Here is a 19335-nt window from a genome sequence, read left to right on the forward strand (position 1 = left end):
AAGGTTTTGTTTATTATTCATCAATAATTATGATCCCATCGGATGCACTTGCAGATTTAAGTCATTATCAATACCAGGCTCCGAGACGTGTTATATTCTTTGCAATATAATTTTTAGATAATGCAATTGTTTTGTTAAGGGAGCTCATCTGAAAGCATTGCACTATTACATTAAAGTGATGTTATTATGTTATAATATGTAAGTTAGAGTAACCATTTTTAAGATATTAATTATAGATAAAATTGTCTAGAGCACAGTATTCTTTTCATTTCTTGTATTATCAGCCCATACAACACTGAATACGTACCAAAGCCCTGTTCAGTTACCGTCTGGGTGGATCCAATTTCTTAACAATTTATTTTATCCTTTTTTAACTCCGTTAATTTCGGGGTGAGGCTACTTACATTTAACGACACAATGGCATACATATTATAGTTAATTTTTAATTATTATTATTTTTCGTAAAAAGTACTGAAATGCTTCATAATTCATATAGCGTTGCTGTAATATGGGCATTACATATAACTCGACTCAACCAAACAATTGAAAACTATGACATATCAACATCATTTCGAACGTCTGAGATAGTACAGATGTAGTGCATAGTTATTTTTCATCGTATTTTCAGGGAAACTTACGAACGTGTCTTGTTCATGTAAAACAGTAACAGGGCATTGAAATAGATTGCATTTAGGCTCTAATTGAACAAAGTAAACTAAATCTTTAGGCAAGAGTTGCTTGTCTGACTGGCCTAGGCAATCTTTATCCTTTTCTTACGCTTTATCCCAAAAACAGGCTAGTATTTTTATTCTACTCTACTGTTGCTGACAAAACTTGTTTGACAAACTAATTTGATTATAAAGTTTGTAGGGCAAACTGCACAGGCACACGGTAATATCTAACAAAAATTTACAGGTCCTGCAATTCCTGCATTCACAAGTCAAAAACAAGTTATAAATTCTATTACAACTGACAACCAAAATATTATTTAACAGTACCTTTATCTATACTATTATTACCACATGCCTGATAATATAAAAGTTGGTGGTTATATCAACGATGAGGTTCAAAAGTTTGAAAGGATGTGTAGGAATCAAATAATTAAACAAATATATTATTTTGTAAGTTTATTTGTAAATTAATGCATAACTTAAAAAAACACCTAACCTCAACACCGTGGAATTTTAGGTTAGCGATTGGAATATTAAACTTAGGAATTATAGTTTATTCGTAAACCCATTTCTCGGCAGCTGGGGTCCATCCGACGATTTCTTTTTCGGAAAACCAGAGGGCAATTTCTTTCTTAGCCGATTCAACACTGTCGGAGCCGTGAATGATGTTACGTCCAACTTCGATGCAGAGATCACCACGAATCGTGCCGGGTAGAGAATCAGCTGGGTTAGTAGCGCCGAGCATTTGACGTCCAGTTTTCACAGCATTTAGTCCTTCCCAAACCATGGGTACAACTGGGCCTGAGCTCATGTATTTCACTAGTCCGGGGAAGAAAGGCCGGGACGCCAAGTCGCTGTAGTGCTTCTGGAGTAGTTCTTCGGACGGCCACATGAATTTGAGGCCCACCAACTTGAAGCCCTTCTTCTCAAAGCGCTCAATAATGGTGCCGACGATTCCACGTTGAACGCCATCAGGCTTGATCATGAGGAAAGTTCTTTCACGTGGTTCCGCCATTATGAAGTCGGCTATCGTCGAGAACGCGAACAGCAAAGTGGCGATCATACGAAAAAGGAAAGAGGAAGTTACGTTGAATGTGTCGTCACAGCAGCGTAATCAAAATGTTGCTACAGTATATGCTACATTTACCCTTTTGCAAAGTGCTGCCATCTATATGGCATCCCAGGCTGACGCTACGGAATTCCGTAAATTTTGTCTAATCTAAAGGCGCTCCAGACTACGCGACGCGAAGCCGCGAACGCGAGTGTGGAGTCGATTTCGCTGATTAGCGAACTAGACTCCACACTCACATTCGCGCACGAGTGTGGAGGGCCCTTAACATATCTCCATGCATCCAACATATTAATAATAAAATTAAAACAAATTCCTCGATACTTTAATTAAAAATAAATTAAATAAATTTTTTAATGTAAAACTCCCTCCACAGTGTTGAGCGAGCGTCGCAGATCTGCGAAATCGACTCCACACTCGCGTTCGCGGCTTTGCGCCGCGATGCGCGCACGAGTGTGGAGGGGCTTTAGACTTTAGTAGGTAATTAAAAGTTCAAAAAGTTTGTGACAAGCGGTTCATATCGTACGTAATTATATAGTTGGTCAAGCAAATCTTGTCAATAAATATGAACAAAAAATACTCATCCTTTTTTTTTATATCGTATGGCAATTATATTATACACTGTTCATTTATTAGCTAGCTTAAAATCTAAATCTACAATTGTCCAAGTAGGTGATGGCTGCACTCGTTACGGTTTTAAAATCTTCCAGAACAGGAATCGGCCACTGTGCGTACCTCCGAAAAAAATGGGGATGGAGTGATCAGGAGTGCTGCGAATGCGGATGCCCAAAGCAAACTGTTCGGCATATCGTCTTAGAGTGCCCACTGACAAAGTACGATGGCCCAGTACTAGTGTAAGACAAAGATAGTATGATTCTCTCTGTCTATGTTTGAAATAAGACAGTCCTTTGACAAACTATACATACTCGTATAGTTAGATACAGCCTGGTGACAGGCGGACAGACAGACAGCGGAGTCTTAGTCATGGAGACTATATAAAGGAGCCAAATCTCTATGTATCAAAAGTGTCCATCAAAAAACAGTAATTAGGCGGCGCCACCATACACCGAAATACTACCCAAAAACAACCTACGTAATTTGGTCGGGTTATTTGTTGCCTTATATGGTTCATGTTATACTCATGTCCCAGAGCCTAACTAGCGCCACCGGAGAGATTAGGAACTATTATTTAAAGCTGAAAGCGGTCACTTTTGCAACAATTCTGCCATAAGAGATTGGCATCCTTTCTTTACCATCCATAGTCTTAGCAATAGGGTCCCGTTTTTACTAATTGGGTACGGAACCCTAAAAAGCTTGAAACCCCCAAAACTTCTATGCATGATTTGAAAGACCTCCATCTACACTAGCGCCCCTAGCGGCGAAATTAAACGCGGTAGCCATATACATTTTTTAATTTGCCGCTTTTTTCTACTGACGAAAATAGCTCGACCGACTATAGTGTGACAAGAGTCGCTCAGCAGAGTAGACAAAGAGAAAGAGAGTCATACTTTTTTTTTCTTATGCTAGTAAAACATAATATATATTTTATTACTACACTATATAATATATATTCTAGAAAACCCTATTTGTCAGTAAAAAAAGGCTTGAAATTCAAATTTTCTATGGAAGGACAACCCTTCCCGCCTACCTTTTATTAATTTGCTGCCTTTTTAGAGTTCCGTACCCAAAGGGTAAAAACAAGACCCTATTCTAAGACTCCGCTGTCCGTCTGTCCGTCTGTCTGTCACCAGGCTGTATCTCATGAACCGTGATAGCTAGACAGTTAAAATTTCTAAGATAATGTATTTCTGTTGCCACTATAACAACAAATACTAAAAAGTACGGAACCCTCGGTGGGCGGGTCCGTCTCGCACTTGTCCGGTATTTTTTTATTTACGGAAATGGCTTGCCAAACTTTATATAAAGTTTTATTTATTCTATTGTTACTGACCACCAAATCGTAGAGGCCCTTTTGATAATTATAAGGGCTGAGCTGACGATGACCTTATCCGTGTCATGGGATGATCGCAGAGGCAGCACCCGTCAGATTGTATTGTAAGGACCATGACAGCTGCCCAGCGTTGACTATTGCACCTAACCAGTAAACCAGCGGACAATGAGGTTATCGAATCCCTATGCCATTAATGTAATTATATGTGGTGTTCCGTCTCCGGCGTGTTTTCGTTGATCAGAACGGAATCGCAAGGGAACCCGTAAGGCTCAGCTCTGACTTGCCTTCATTGACCGTTCCGAATGGAATCGTTAGAGATATATGCTCCAGGGGTGGAAGTTAACGCTGCGAGTAACCACGAAGCAAGACACCCTTGAGCCACTCAGCTTGTGTTGCCGGTGGCCGTGTTTACGACTGCAGTTTCAGGTGCCTATCAAGCATCTATCAAGTCAGCGGCAAGTCACCGCCTGCCTAGATATTGTGTGCCAGCCAATAGGGGCATGGGGCATCTATTGTTGTACCCGTAAATGGGATCCAGCAGGCGTCCTACACGAAATTACAGCTCTTTAAACGACCTCTACGTGTTGGATCTATATTCCAACGCAGACCTTTTAAATGACCGGGCTCGAAAGATCCGAGAGGCCCGAGAATTTGTAACGGAGATACATGTAATAATAATGGTAGCGCAGGAAAAATTAAGGAAGCCTCTGCAATCGGGCTGTAATAATCAAAAAAGTTTGCACTCCAAATAGTCATACTTGTTATGAACAAAATGCTGCACTTCATGATAAAAGCAAGCCGCTTTGCACAGTGATAGTAGGGACCAAACTGAGCGATTTAACCCGCAGCAGCGGCAGTTTCACCCCTTAGGAACAGAGATGGCGCCACTTCTTTAAAAAATATTTCAAAAAATTCTACAAGCTAAACTAATGAACCGATTTAAATGTTTAATATCTCAAATGAAAGCGCATTATATACATTACTTTTAAAAAAATACTAAAAAAATATATACTGATTACTTTCGACAAAAAACGGCATCTTAAGTTTTTTTTTTTACTCGATTGATAGTTTTTACTTGGTTTCTCAAAAAAATTGTATGGAATATGAATAGTTTAATGCATGTATATATTACTGAATAAATAACAAGTATTATAAAAAAAACCCGACACCGATATCTCTAATACTTCTCGAAATATGAAAGTTTGAATGTGAGTGTAAATTTCTTCAAGATATATTGCAAATAATTCTACAAGCTAAACTATTCGACCGATTTTAATGTTTAATATCTCAAATAAAAGGTCATTATATATACTACTTATAAAAAAATATTCAAAAACATATACTGAATACTTTTGGCAAAAAACTGCATCTTAAGTTTTTTTTCTTACTCGATTGATAGTTTTTACTTGATTTCATAAAAAAAAATTATGGAACATGAATAGTTTAATAAATATATATATAGTACTGAGTATATAAAAGTATTACAAAAAAACCCGACACCCATACCTTTCATTCTTCACGAAATATTTAAGTTCAATTATGCACGTTCTTACAAATAAATTCTTTAAAAAAATCTTCAACCGCAGTAAGTGCACTGATTTTAATATGAAATGTGCCATATGAAAAGAAATCACCCAATTTATTTTAATAAATAAAAAAATAATAAATAAAAACTGAATAAAGTTTTTTCCTGGTGCTGAATTACAAAAAATATAACAAATCTAAAATAAGGAATTATTTTTATTTAAAGTGACTACATTTGTAAACAAAAAACTTAAATGTCCTCTTCGGGTTCACCGGTAGATGTAGAACTGAAAAAAAAGTCGTTTTGAGAAGCACTCGTACCATTTCAATACTACAAAATCACCGATCATACATGAACTGGTTGCTGTAGATTACTGTTGGAAAAATTTTGTGCCTGTAGATTTACTGTTGAATTATTTTTGTGCCTAGTTGATTACCATTAAACCTATAATTTTGTGCCAGACCTATAATCAGTGGTCAGCATGCAAAATAACTCTGGATTAAAAATTACATTAACTTACTTTTGATTTGTACAGCCACCTTTGCATGATTTACACTGGGCTGTGCATGGTAAGCTGACGCGACGACACTCACAACGCATAGTTTCGCAGCCAGATTTGCAGCCACAATGGTCCAAGAGGCTTAATTGCGACCAAATCGCTGTAACTGCCGACCATTCCGGAGTCCAACTCTCTTTTTCCTCAGTCCATCCCCAAGAAGATGGACACGGTATGGAAACTTCTGGTTTCATAGCGTTTCCCCATATATGGCCCGCTTGGTAAGCGGCTCGAAGTGCATGTTTATAGAGAGCAGCTGATGTAGGTGGCAGGCTTGACACAAGCTTGTTTTTTGAAGCAAACAAATATTTGTGAACTTCATTTACGTTTATGTGTTCCGTTTGGCCAAACAATAACACAAATCTAGGGTTACTTTATACTAAAATTAAAATATGTAGTTACACACCTGACAACTGACAAAATCAAAAACTTAAAAGTTGACATACTCCTATTTTCCCGTCTTTTTATAGTGGCCAGAGAAAGGCAGCTTGATCTGAACGAATTCTTCCAGTACGAAAACCAAATTTGTCCACCTTCGTTGTCAGTCAATGGAGGGCGTCGTTCAGGGAACAAATCTGATTTGGCCGAGAAATTAGAACCTGCCAACCCTGCCACCTACATCAGCTGCTCTCTATAAACATGCACTTCGAGCAGCTTACCAAGAGGGCCATATATGGGGAAACGCTCTGAAACTAGAAGTTTCCATACCATGTACATCTTTTTGGGGATGGACTGAGGAAAAAGAGAGTTGGACTCCGGAATGGTCGGCATTTACAGCGATTTGGTCTCAATTAAGCCTCTTGGACCATTGTGGCTGCAAATCTGGCTGCGAAACTATGCATTGTGGGTGTCGTCGCGTCAGCTGGCCATGCACAGCCCAGTGTAAATCATGCAAATGTGGCTGTACAAATCAAAAGTAAGTTAATGTAATTTTCAATCCAGGGTTATTTTGCATGCTGACCACTAATTATAGGTCTGGCACAAAATTATAGGTTTAATGGTTATCAACTAGGCACAAAAATAATTCAACAGTAATCTACAGCAACCAGTTCATGTATGATCAGTGATTTTGTAGTATTGGAATGGTACGAGTACTTAACAAAACGACTTTTCTTTTTCAGTTTTACATCTACCGTGAACCATATAATTTGACATCACCTAATAATAATTAGTTGCCCGTTTATTTTTGTATTTAATACACTGACAATTACCTGATTCAATTCGGCTTATATGTATAAAAACTACTAAATTGACCTACTTTTATATTATACACATAGATTTAAGATTAGATCCTAAGTATGCATGTAATATTGCTATGCCCCCACGGGGTCCATGTGGAACTACCAAGAATTTGTAATACCTATAAAACCATGGTTGCAATAAATAAATATGAAATATGAACCCGAAGAGGACATTTAATTACATTATTTACAAATGTAGTCACTTTAAATAAAAATAATTCCTAATTTTAGATTTGTTATATTTTTTTGTAATTCACCACCAGGAAAAAACTTTATTCAGTTTTTATTTATAATTTTTTTATTTATTAAAATAAATTAGGTGATTTCTTTTCATATGACACATTTCATATTAAAATCAGTGCACTTACTGCGGTAGAAGATTTCTTTTAAAGGATTTATTTGTAAGAACGTGCATAATTGAACTTAAATATTTCGTGAAGAATGAAAGGTATGGGTGTCGGGTTTTTTTATAATACTTTTATATACTCAGTACTATATATATATTTATTAAACTATTCATGTTCCATAATATTTTTTTTAAGAAATCAAGTAAAAACTATCAATCGAGTAAGAAAAAAAACTTAAGATGCCGTTTTTTGCCAAAAGGGTTCAGTATATGTTTTATGAGTATTTTTTTATAAGTAATGTATATAAAGAGCTTTTATTTGAGATATTAAACATTGAAATCGGTCAAATAGTTAAGCTTGTAGAATTTTTTTAAATATATTTTGAAGAAATTTACACTCACATTCAAACTTTTATATTTCGTGAAGTATGAGAGGTATCGGTGTCGGTTTTTTTTTATAATACTTGTTATTTATTCAGTAATATATACATGTATTAAGCTATTCATGTTCCGTACATTTTTTTTGAGAAACCAAGTAAAAACTATCAATCGAGTAAAAAAAAAAACTTAAGATGCCGTTTTTTGTCGAAAGTAATCAGTATATATTTTTTTAGTATTTTTTTAAAAGTAATGTATATAATGAGCTTTCATTTGAGATATTAAATATTTAAATCGGTTCATTGGTTTAGCTTGTAGAATTTTTTGAAATATTTTTTAAAGAAGTGGCGCCATCTCTGTTCCTAAGGGGTGAAACTTGCGCTGCTGCGGGTCAAATCACTCAGTTTGGTCCCTACTAGCACTGTGCAAAGCGGCTTGCTTTTATCATGAAGTGCAGCATCCGGGCAAAAAATGGCCATAACAAGTATGACTAAAACTCCAATGATTCAGTGAAATAAAACAAATCTGATGAAGCATAAGCATAAGGACTCTCTGATGGAAAGCCACACCGAATCTGGGGTGCGTTAGTGAATATCAAGCTAATAGGAGTTTTATCGCTGGCTATCTAGCCCTAGCTGAGCCAAAAAGACTTCAGGAATAAACTCTACTAAACCATAGAGTAACTTATACTAGAGCGGTGCTGTCATAGTAAATTTTGTAACCCCAGTAAATTCACTGCCATCTGTCGACACACTTTAAAACTAAAAATAAATATTTATAAAAATACGATAAAATGTATTTAAATATGAATAAATGATTTTTTTTATTTGCATTAATTATTTTTATGATTTTGACCCATGTTCTTTCACTGATATGCGTTAAAATTGTTAAATAACAAACGAAACCGTCAACGCCATCTATACGACAGTATGCCAAAGCTAGTAGCGCCCTCTGAACGAGAATCAAATTTTCTTGATTTTCGAGGCACGTTTTTTCCTTAGACTGTATCCATCTATTACGGAGTTATTTCTATCTTTGACTAAACTGAGGGCCTACTGCGAACCACGTTCGACGTGTTGCGTCTCTGTCACACTTACGTACGAATTTACAAGTGCGTAAGAGAGGTAACTAGCCGAGCGTGGTTCGCGGTAGGCCCTCTCCCAGCCGATGTGTCGATACTGTCGATGTTATCGCTAAGTATAATGTTGTTAGTTGTTAAGTCTGTCTGTCCTGATAACATATCTTAACTTGGCAGCCAAGGCAGCGAGCAAATCGAACAACGATCGTTATTTTTGGTGACTAATCATAAAATTCTTCACAGACAATTGATTTCAATTACTGAGCAGCCATTCGTGTAATGAAATATGAATAATAAAGTGCGATTTTCTGTGCAGATGGCAACCAGCATTGTTGTCAATATGAGTTACAGACTGCTTTTTATATTATATTGTGTAAGTTTTGTGTCCCCACTATGAAACTGATATAATACGATTAATTTACTTTTAAACGTTTCTTATTCAGAAGTGTTTATTAACAAGCCGATAAATAATAGTCTAATAGAAATACTAGGTAATAGGTATACAAATCAAATGTTTTCGGTTGCATTTTTATTTCTAGGTTTATTTGTCAGCAGCTAAGCCGACCCAACATTTACTAAATGAAGGTATAGAGCAGGCAAAGGATATAGCATCAATGCTTTTATCTAACCACTTTGTAGCGAAAGAGTCTGACTTGCCTAAAACAGCTGTGGTCGCTCAAGGTAACTAAACTTTTATAATAAAATGTAATTAAGTTCTTTGGAAGCGTGATTCACCAAATGGTTAGTATGTACTAGTATTTTTTTTAAGTTTACAAGTATTTTTTATGAAGCAGAAACGTCTGCGAGCGTTACTCCAAATTTTTAAATTAAAGAAAAAAAAACATACCTCCGGCAGGTCTTGCAATGGTCAGGTGTTGCAATGGTCGCAGGTACGATTCCTGTCGGTTTTCCATTTATCCTTTAATTAAAAAAATATTAGTATAAGGCCAGGATTACACTTGTAAGTTTTACTTACGTAAGTAGGGACAAAGCTATTTGCTAGAATGAGATAACGATATTCATATCTCATTCTGTAGTATAGCTGTGTCCCTACTTACGCAAGTAAAACTTACAAGTGTAATCCTGGCCTTATAAATTTGCCAGTGTTTGTAGGTCACTTTTTTGTTTAAAAATTATTTGTACCCTCATTTATGAATATTATAGCTGTAATGGAGTTTTTAGGTTCAGACGATGATACCCCAATGTTGATTTCAAAATTAAGTGATACAGAATTAATTTCATTGCTTCAAAAAAAACAAAAGCAAGACCATTTTGACGTGACTGATATCAAAACCATTGGAAAAAGAATAAATAAGGAAAAAAAACGAAAGAATAGAAAAGAAACTTCTCTGCATGTTTCTTATCAAGGCTCAGATCGTGGACCAGCTTTCTTTAGAATAGATAATAAGGAAGTTGAACCTTACAACGTTAAAGTTGGCGCTGACCCAAATTACCTGGCGCATCAAAAAATCCTAAATTTGTTGCATATTGGTCCTGTACAAAATCTCGTAGACTTAAGTAGCGAGGAAACTGAAGAAAACAAAGAACTCTTGTTCGATATATTAACATCACAACTAAAAAGGTTATGCTGTAAGTCTAGTAAAACTAAAAAAAATAAAGAGAAAAAAGTGAACTTACCATCATATGAGCCTTTAATAAGTATTTCTAATTCACATGATAACAATCAGTCAACAGACCCATTGCAGTATGAACAAATGTTCCTCATTATCAACGATGAAATTCCAAATGACCAAGGCTCAGATATTATATACGTAGACCCTGACAGTCTTAGTCAAAACAGTAGTGTTGTTTTACTTGGACCTATTACGTCACCACTAAATGATCCTCAACTTAATATTGTGGTAAGAAAAAAAAGCTATTGTACTTTGTACGTTTGTACATACATATTTATTTTATGGTGTCATCAGAATAGGTACCTATACATAATTATTATGTTTTAGATGAACCGCATTACATTGGAATTGTCAAAACCAGAATATATTCCACTTCTGAAAGAACTATCAGAGGGTACATTCAACAAAGATAATACTCGTTTGCTTAAGAGTTTGGTCAGTGGATCAAATACTCGAAGATATATTAAACCTCACAGGTGTAATCAACGATATCCACTTTCCCAAGGACCAAAGTGGCTGGTTTGTACAGGATATTTGAATTTAAACACCCCGAGTTTATACGATTAAATGGTGAAAGATGCGTAGTTTGCTTTATTCTATAGTATGTGTACCTACATTGAATTACATATTATTGTCACCTATTTAAAAAACATATTACAAAATTGTTTGCGATAAAATAAATTTATTTATTTATTTTATTACAAGGAGATAAAACAGAAGCATACAAGTGAAGAACAATATAGACAGAATATACATAACTATTATAGATTATGTTGTTTCCTTAAGCATATCTCACCGAGAACATAAGTGGTATTAGAATGTAAACCTAGCAACATGCAACACTTAACTATTTTAACTACAACAACTACATTAAATTCATATTTATGATTTATGAATGTTATGGTCTAAAACTACTTATCTATTTTTTATATAATTTTGTGACAGCAGCCTTGAATGAGGCACGGGAGCATGAGAATAAATCTACATTACAAAGTAGCTGGTTGTGGTGGTCGCAAATTCTATGTAAAGGAGCCCGTTTGCCTGCGTTAGAACGCGTAAGCGGTAAACTAAATAAGTGTTTGGACCTGGTCAACTTCTGCGGAGTGCGAAACTGTAGGGCCGCGAGAAGCTGCGGGCAGTCTACATCGGCTACGCAGATATTGCGCAGCATCACCGCGTCAGCAACGGCTCGTCGGTTCTCCAGAGACAGCATGTTAAACTTGATCAAAAGATCAGCGTATGAACAACGCGGACTCTTTATTTTAAAATTCAGAAAGCGAAGAAATTTCTTCTGCACCATTTCTATTTTATCTACGTAAATTTGGTAGTATGGGTTCCACGCTACTGAAGCATACTCAAGATATGATCTTACCAGTGATTGATACAGTAGAATGAGAGTGTCCTGCTTTTTGAACGGTTTAGATGTACGTATTATCAAAGATAGATATAACTCCGTAATAGATGGATACAGTCTAAGGAAAAAACGTGCCTCGAAAATCAAGAAAATTTTATTCTCGTTCAGAGGGCGCTATTAGTTTTGGCCAACTATTTTAACGCATATCAGTGACAGAACATGGGTCAAAATCATAAAAATAATTAATGCAAATAAAAAAATCATTTATCTATATTTATATACATTTTATCGTATTTTTATAAATCTTCATTTTTAGTTTTAAAGTGTGTCGACAGATGGCAGTGAATTTACTGGGGTTACAAAATTTACTATGACAGTACCGCTCTAGTATAAGTTACTCTATGGTATTATGAAGCCGAGCATTTGGTACGCTTTTTTTACAACGCTGTCTACGTGAACATCAAGAGTTAATTTAGAGTCTAAGTGCATACCTCAATCAACTATAATTTCAGTAGTTTCCAGGCGGTGTTCATTTATGTGATATGAGTTATGTATTATGTATTTCTTTTTTGTGAATATCATATGTTGACATTTGTTGAAAGCTAGAAATAATTTATTCCTTTTGCAATAGTCATAAAGCTTATTTAAATCATCTTGTAGTAAGATGGTGTCTTCATGACATTGCACCCTTTTATAGATTTTGAGATCGTCAGCATATAACAAGATGTGACTATGTTCGAAGCGGGATGAAATATCATTAATAAATACAACAAATAACAGGGGCCCCAAAATTGACCCCTGGGGCACGCCAGACGTTACGGCTGTAGGTGACGATGTGAACCCATTCACTACAACAAATTGGGTGCGATTCTGTAAGTATGAGGCAAACCACCTAAGAAGATTCCCTTTTATACCGTTGTAGGATAGCTTGTTCAAAAGTATCAGATGATCCACTTTATCAAAAGCTTTCTGGAAGTCTGTATATATTGTATCAACTTGCTGTGTCTCATCTAAAGATCGAAAGAAGTAATCGGTAAAAAGAATGAGATGAGTAGATGTGGATGTAGATGCTGTCAGTCGGGAAATATGTGAAATAGCAAAAACGGTTATATTAGTGGGGCTCCCATACAACAAACGTGTTTTTTTTGCCGTTTTTTGCGTAATGGTACGGAACCCTTCGCGCGCGAGCCCGACTCGCACTTGGCCGGTTTTTTAGTCTTGTCTTGCTTGAAGTGACTGGATAGTTACAATCATTTTTAACAGCGTTTAGCATCGCGTAATTCATGGAAACCCAAATGAAAAATTTGTGGTTTGTTCTTTGTTATTGTCGTTTAGCATATTCAGAGGGCGCAGAGGGGCATACGTTGTATGTAAGTATCTAAAATTTGGCCTACGGCCATGGAAATAACTAACCATGAAGTGAATTGCAGGGTAAGATCAAATAGACGTACCAATTTGACTAATAATACCTTGAACCCGCTATATCATAATGATCATAACAAAATTCATAAGCACAGCACCTAATCGACCCTCAACGCGAGACGCGTATAAGTATAGTATTAAACAAAACTTTACTATACATACCTATACTATTATACTCTTTGATAACACTGGTAATTTGATAAAAAATGTGACATGTTGTGACAAGGGACACAAACTCTGTGACGTTACTTTAACTTATTTAAACATTATTTAAATTATTTTTCAACACACTTGCTCAAAACGACGATTATTCCACCGATTTTTGGCTCATAATCCTAGATATTAAACATGCGTGCTCTTTCAGTGTATTATTCCACTCGTAGTTTTTCATTATATTATCCAACTGAGTTAAGAAGGTAACTGATTGCTAATAATATGCATGGAAAGGGAGCCTTAATTGGTCGGACTGGCAGGCACCGGCGCGCCCGACCGCCTCCGCAGCGCGCGGCCCGGCCGGCCCGCCCGCCGCGCCGCCCGCGGCCGGGGCGAGGGGCGGCCGGCAGTATGACAGATGAAACACACAATACTAACTGTTTTAACTATTAAATTTTGATTAATATGAGTTTCTTTTTTTTTCTCGCAAGTGTGTTGAAAAACGTCGTATGAAACGCGTGTGCATTGGTCATTACACACATCGGCTTTCTTATTGCGCGCTCGCTTACAGCTCGCGCGCACAATATCGCCTCGTGCGTAATGACCAACTTAGCACACTTGTATCATAATGTACTATTATAGTCAATAGTCAATATATTCTTTATTCAAATAGGCCTAGCAACAAGCACTTTTAAATTGTCAAGTTTTAAATATTACCTTAATCCAAAGACTTAATCTAAATATCAGAGCAATTTATTGATGCAGTTATTATTATTCATAAAAACATTGAATTATTATAGATATGTCAAACTTAACAATAAGAATTCACAAAAGGATCGTCAAACACCAAAATTGTATAAAAAATACTAGTCTAGAAACTTTCTAGAATAAAAATCTAAATGTCAAAAAATACGGATTACCTAATATAGGTATTCATTGAATTATCAATTTCATCATTATTAACACAATAATAAATAATTAATTATTTTCAATCACAATCCCACGGTGTTTCATCATTCATGTAGTCTTGTGTGCTATAAATAGGCTTTAGAGATAAGTTTACGTTTTACATTTTTTTTTAATTTATTAACAGATAATTCAGTGATGATATTTGGAAGTTTATTATAAAATCTTACACAGAACAGTGAGGGCTAATGCGTATGAATTCTAGCACGCTAGTGTAGATGGTGGTCTTTTCCATAGTTCGAAATGTCAGATGTCACTTGTCACTTCAACTTCAATGACTGACAGCTGTTCTTTAGTCTTTTCATGGAGACTATATAAAGGAGCCAAATCTCTATGTATGAAAAGTGTCCATCAAAAAACAGTAATTAGGCGGCGCCACCATACACCGAAATACTACCAAAAACAACCTACGTAATTTGGTCGGGTTATTTGTTGCCTTATATGGTTCATGTTATACTCATGTCCCAGAGCCTAACTAGCGCCACCGGAGAGATTAGGAACTATTATTTAAAGTTGAAAGCGGTCACTTTTGCAACAATTCTGCCATAAGAGATTGGCATCCTTTCTATACCATCCATAAGTCTTTTGGACCACCATCAACAGAGGCGCCAACTGCTGAGCAAGAAAATGATAGCCCTCATTACCCATGAATGATTTTTTAATTTTATGGAGCCGAGTGAAGGGTACTGCAAGCTTATCCTTATTTCTAGTAATAATGTTATGTATGTCACAGTTTTTCTTAAAACTGGCAATGTTTTTATGTACATACAGAATATTCTCATAAATACATTGACAGTGCACTGTCATTACGTCAATTTCCTTAAATTTATTTCTAAGTGAGTCTTTATGGGGACTTCCGGTTCGAGCGCCATCTTGATAGTTAGCATCGTGATTAATTACTTTGTTTTTTGCTTATTAATATTGTTTAAAGTGTAATATCGATAGCTTATTATACAGTAAACTAATGTGGTAGTGTGCAGTGAATGGAGAATTAATTTTGAAGCGCGTTTTACCACCATCTTGGAGTCAACGGCCGGTAGTCCACGTGCTTCTTGTAAAGACTAGCTATCGATTTACAAGAGCTAACAAATCACCGTACACTGTCTTGTACAACCGTACAATTTTTGTCGTTTGTAAACCTCTCAATACCTTGATACTGGCGAAATAGTCCCACTGGGCTGAAGCCATAATTTTAAAAGAAGAAGAAGAGTCTTTATGGTTCATTTTATATATTGTTCGAATAGCCTTCTTCTGCAGAACAAAAATGGTATTTATCTCTGAAGCACCACCCCACAGTAAAATACCATATGACATAACGCTATGGAAGTAACTAAAATATACTAATCGAGCTGTTTTCACATCAGTTAACTGACGGATTTTGCTCACTGCAAAAGCTGCAGAACTCAAGTCTATTCGAAAGAGTATCAATATGGGGACCCCATTGGAGTTTAGAAAGTTATACCAAGAAAAACTGTACTATCAACCAATTCCAATTCCTCGTCCTTCACAATGACACTTGTTTGCACATGCCTTACGTTACTGCTGTTGTTGTTGCAGTAGTTTTGATTTCCAAAGAGAAAAAGTAATGAAGTTGTACTTTTGGTAGAAAGAAAAGATCCGCATGCGAGCACTTCATACCCGCAGCTCGGCCTTCGGCCTCGCGTGCTTGGGAAATCGTAAGGGACGCTTCGGGCCTTCGGCCCTAACTAAAACTTAATACATTTAGTATTTTTCTCATTTAACAATAAGTTATTAACATTGAACCAATATACTTCTTCTGAAATGGCATCGTTTACATCACTGTAAGCTTGTTGCAAACAATACTATATCATGGTGGGTCTTTACAAGGTATGGCAGGTCATTAATGTAGATAAGGAACAGGAACGGCCCCAATATTGATCCCTGCGGTACACCCATAGAGACCAATGACCCCGGTGATCGTTGTCCTTTCACAAATTTATTCGCTGTACAGTTAAATAACAAGTTTATGGAACGATAACCATTTTTATTCGTTTAATTTTCTTTCCTAATCAGTTTTGGGTCATAAAGTTACTAATATAGGTATTTCTTTAGTCAAATATATTTTGATATAATTTTTAAGAAAAAAAAACCGACTTCAATGGGGGATGCCGCTGAAAGTTCACTTATTGTTGATGGTGCACTCTTAGTTTCCAGATGAAATGAAAAAGACAGCATATTTTGCCTAATTATGTAGAAAAGGAAGTAAAACAACCCACTTTTCTAGTAGCATTTCGTTTTTGTAAGGGTCGCAGTTCTAACCTAACCTAACTTACTTTTCTGATAGCATTTCTTTTCTGTAAGGGTCACAGCTCTAACCTAACCTAACCTACTTTTCTGATAGCAGTTCTGTTCTGTGAGAATCGCAGTTCAAAACCCACCCACCAACCTAACCCACTTTTCTAGTAGCATTTCCGGGTCCGAGTCTGGGTCCGGATCCGAGTCCGGGTCCGTGTCCGGCTGTCCGGGTCCAAGTTTGGGTCAGAGTTCGGTCCGGGTCCATTCTGATCATCATCAGCAGTTCCACTTCATCAAATGTCACTTTTTTTAATGTAAATGCTGGATTTGTTGATGAAAATACAAAAATTACTATATGTATTTATATCAACAAATCCAGCAGCACCTTTTACATTTGAGGAGTTCCCTCGATTCCTCATGGATCCCATCATCGAAACTCGAGCTTGACAAAAATGTTTCTTGAAAACCTAACTTGCTTAACAAACATAACGAAGAGGACAAATCGCCAAACGTGAACTATGCGTCATTGAAGAGTTCCGTTCTGATCATCATCACCAGTTCCACTTCATCAAATGTCACTTTTTTAAATGTAAGTGCTTGATTTGTTGATGACAATACTAAAATCACTATATGTATGCCTTTAACATTTGAGGAGTTCCCTCGATTCCTCATAGATCCCATCATCAGAACTGCTTTTTGACAAAAACGGGACCAATCTGTATGTATATACTTACAATCAAAAAAAGAATTTTCAAAATCGGTCCAGAAATGAAGGAGTTATGGAGTAACAAACATTTAAAAAAAAACAACCGAATTGAGAACCTCCTCCTTTGAAATCTTGAAGTCGGTTAAAAATATTAATCATACCTACTAATTTGGCTAGCCGATTTCTTTGAAAAAAATGTGATGTCACACCGGGGGAAGGGGTCTGCCAAATGTGTCCATATGTCTGCCTGGGGTCCGCTTGGCAACTAATCCCAAGAATTGACGTTGGCACTAGTTTTTACGAAAGCGACTGCTATCTGACCTTCCAACCCAGAGGGGAACCTAGCCTTGTTGGGATTAGTCCGGTTTCCTTCACCGAAAAGCGACTGGTAAATTTGATGATATTTCGTACATAAGTTCCGAAAAACTCATTGGTACGAATACGAACCGGGGTTTGAACCCGCGACCTCCGCATTGCAAGTCGCACGCTCTTAAGGGCCCTCCACACTCGTACGCGAATCGCGGCGCGAAGCCGCGAACCCGAGTGTGGAGTCTAGTTCGTTATCAGCGAAATCGACTCCACACTCGCGTAGTCTGGAGCGGGATTTACCGCTAGGTCACCAGGGCTCTACAGATGATCTACAGTGAGTATTATAATATATACTCTTTGATCTACAGTATACATTTTACCCGTTTCCAAGATATCATAATGAGTATGATAACACTATGACCTTGTGTCGGCTCCAATGTCGGCCAAACCGGACAAAGATGTCGGCCAAAGCGTGTCTATGGCGTGTCTTTGTCTACTCTTTGGTCTATAGTTGGTCAAGCAAATCTTGTCAGTAGAAAAAGGCGGCAAATTTAAAAAATTTAGGCGCGAAGGAATATCGTCTCGTAGAAAATTTGAATTTCGCGCCATTTTCTACTGACAAGATTTGCTTGCCCAACTATAATTAGATAGTATAGCTTTGAACATAATAAGGTATTTGACTGTATTTAATAAATTATTTTACACCATGCATGAAATAAAGCACCAGAGAGAAACGTAGATAGCAGTTATATTTATACAGAATTTCTATTTTAAAACCCGTATAAAACTAGAGTAGGTAATTTGATTGTGACGTCACATGCTAGTGTTTCATAGTAGCCATGGAGACTATATAAAGGAGCCAAATCTCTATGTATGAAAAGTGTCCATCAAAAAACAGTAATTAGGCGGCGCCACCATAGTCACCATACACCGAAATACTACCAAAAACAACCTACGTAATTTGGTCGGGTTATTTGTTGGTTCATGTTATACTCATGTCCCAGAGCCTAACTAGCGCCACCGGAGAGATTAGGAACTATTATTTAAAGCTGAAAGCGGTCACTATTGCAACAATTCTGCCATAAGAGATTGGCATCCTTTCTATACCATCCATAATAGTAGCAAAATCGTTTAGATATCGCCCTCTCGCTCTTACTTATGGATGCGTCGCACAATGACCTTGGTGCGGTGAGACGGTGTGTTATACCCTTATAAGTGTACCACAAGTGTACTTACCTAATAATTTAAAGGGCCCTTCACACTCGTGCGCGAATCGTATTCTTCTTCTATTTTATCATATAAGCATAATATACCTAATAAGTAATAAGCATCACACTGCGAGGTAGAGTTTTTATTTAGGTGTGCAGTCTAGTTCGCTAATCAGCGAAATCGACTCCTCACTCGCGTTCGCGGCCTCGCGCCGCGTAGCTGGAACGAGCTTAAGTTCTAATTGCTGTATATTTAAAGTATAGTTGGTGAAACCAAATTGTCAGTAAATAAGAACAAAAAAATCCTTTACAGTACACATGGTGCTACTTTCTCGCACTAGTGCGTAAAAGAGCACTTTTCGTGCATATGTCGAAAGTTTAAAGGGCCATATGTACTGTAAAACGTTGTACGATACACGTGCGAACAGGAAATTCGCAACTCGTGTCGATTTAAAACACTCCCTGCGGTCCTGTTTTAATTTATCGCCACTCGTTTCGAATTTCCTCTTTTC

At 36.8% G+C, this 19335-nt stretch overlaps 2 protein-coding genes across 2 annotated transcripts; one reads left to right on the forward strand and one right to left on the reverse strand.

Moving 5' to 3' along the window:
* Positions 1 to 1112: 1112 nt before the first annotated feature.
* Positions 1113 to 1761, reverse strand: LOC134754020 (nucleoside diphosphate kinase). The gene has a single exon (XM_063690081.1). The coding sequence runs from the start codon at positions 1732 to 1734 to the stop codon at positions 1225 to 1227; it is 510 nt and encodes a 169-aa protein (XP_063546151.1). The 5' UTR covers positions 1735 to 1761; the 3' UTR covers positions 1113 to 1224.
* A 7283-nt stretch (positions 1762 to 9044) lies between these two features.
* On the forward strand, positions 9045 to 11029 carry LOC134753858 (uncharacterized). The gene is made up of 4 exons (XM_063689803.1): positions 9045 to 9188; positions 9355 to 9496; positions 9998 to 10677; positions 10777 to 11029. The coding sequence occupies exons 1-4, from the start codon at positions 9102 to 9104 to the stop codon at positions 11014 to 11016; spliced, it is 1149 nt and encodes a 382-aa protein (XP_063545873.1). The 5' UTR covers positions 9045 to 9101; the 3' UTR covers positions 11017 to 11029.
* The last annotated feature ends 8306 nt before the right edge of the window (positions 11030 to 19335 follow it).

Source organism: Cydia strobilella, chromosome Z (assembly GCF_947568885.1).
Source record: "Cydia strobilella chromosome Z, ilCydStro3.1, whole genome shotgun sequence".
In the NCBI taxonomy this organism is placed as follows: Eukaryota; Metazoa; Arthropoda; class Insecta; order Lepidoptera; family Tortricidae; genus Cydia; species Cydia strobilella.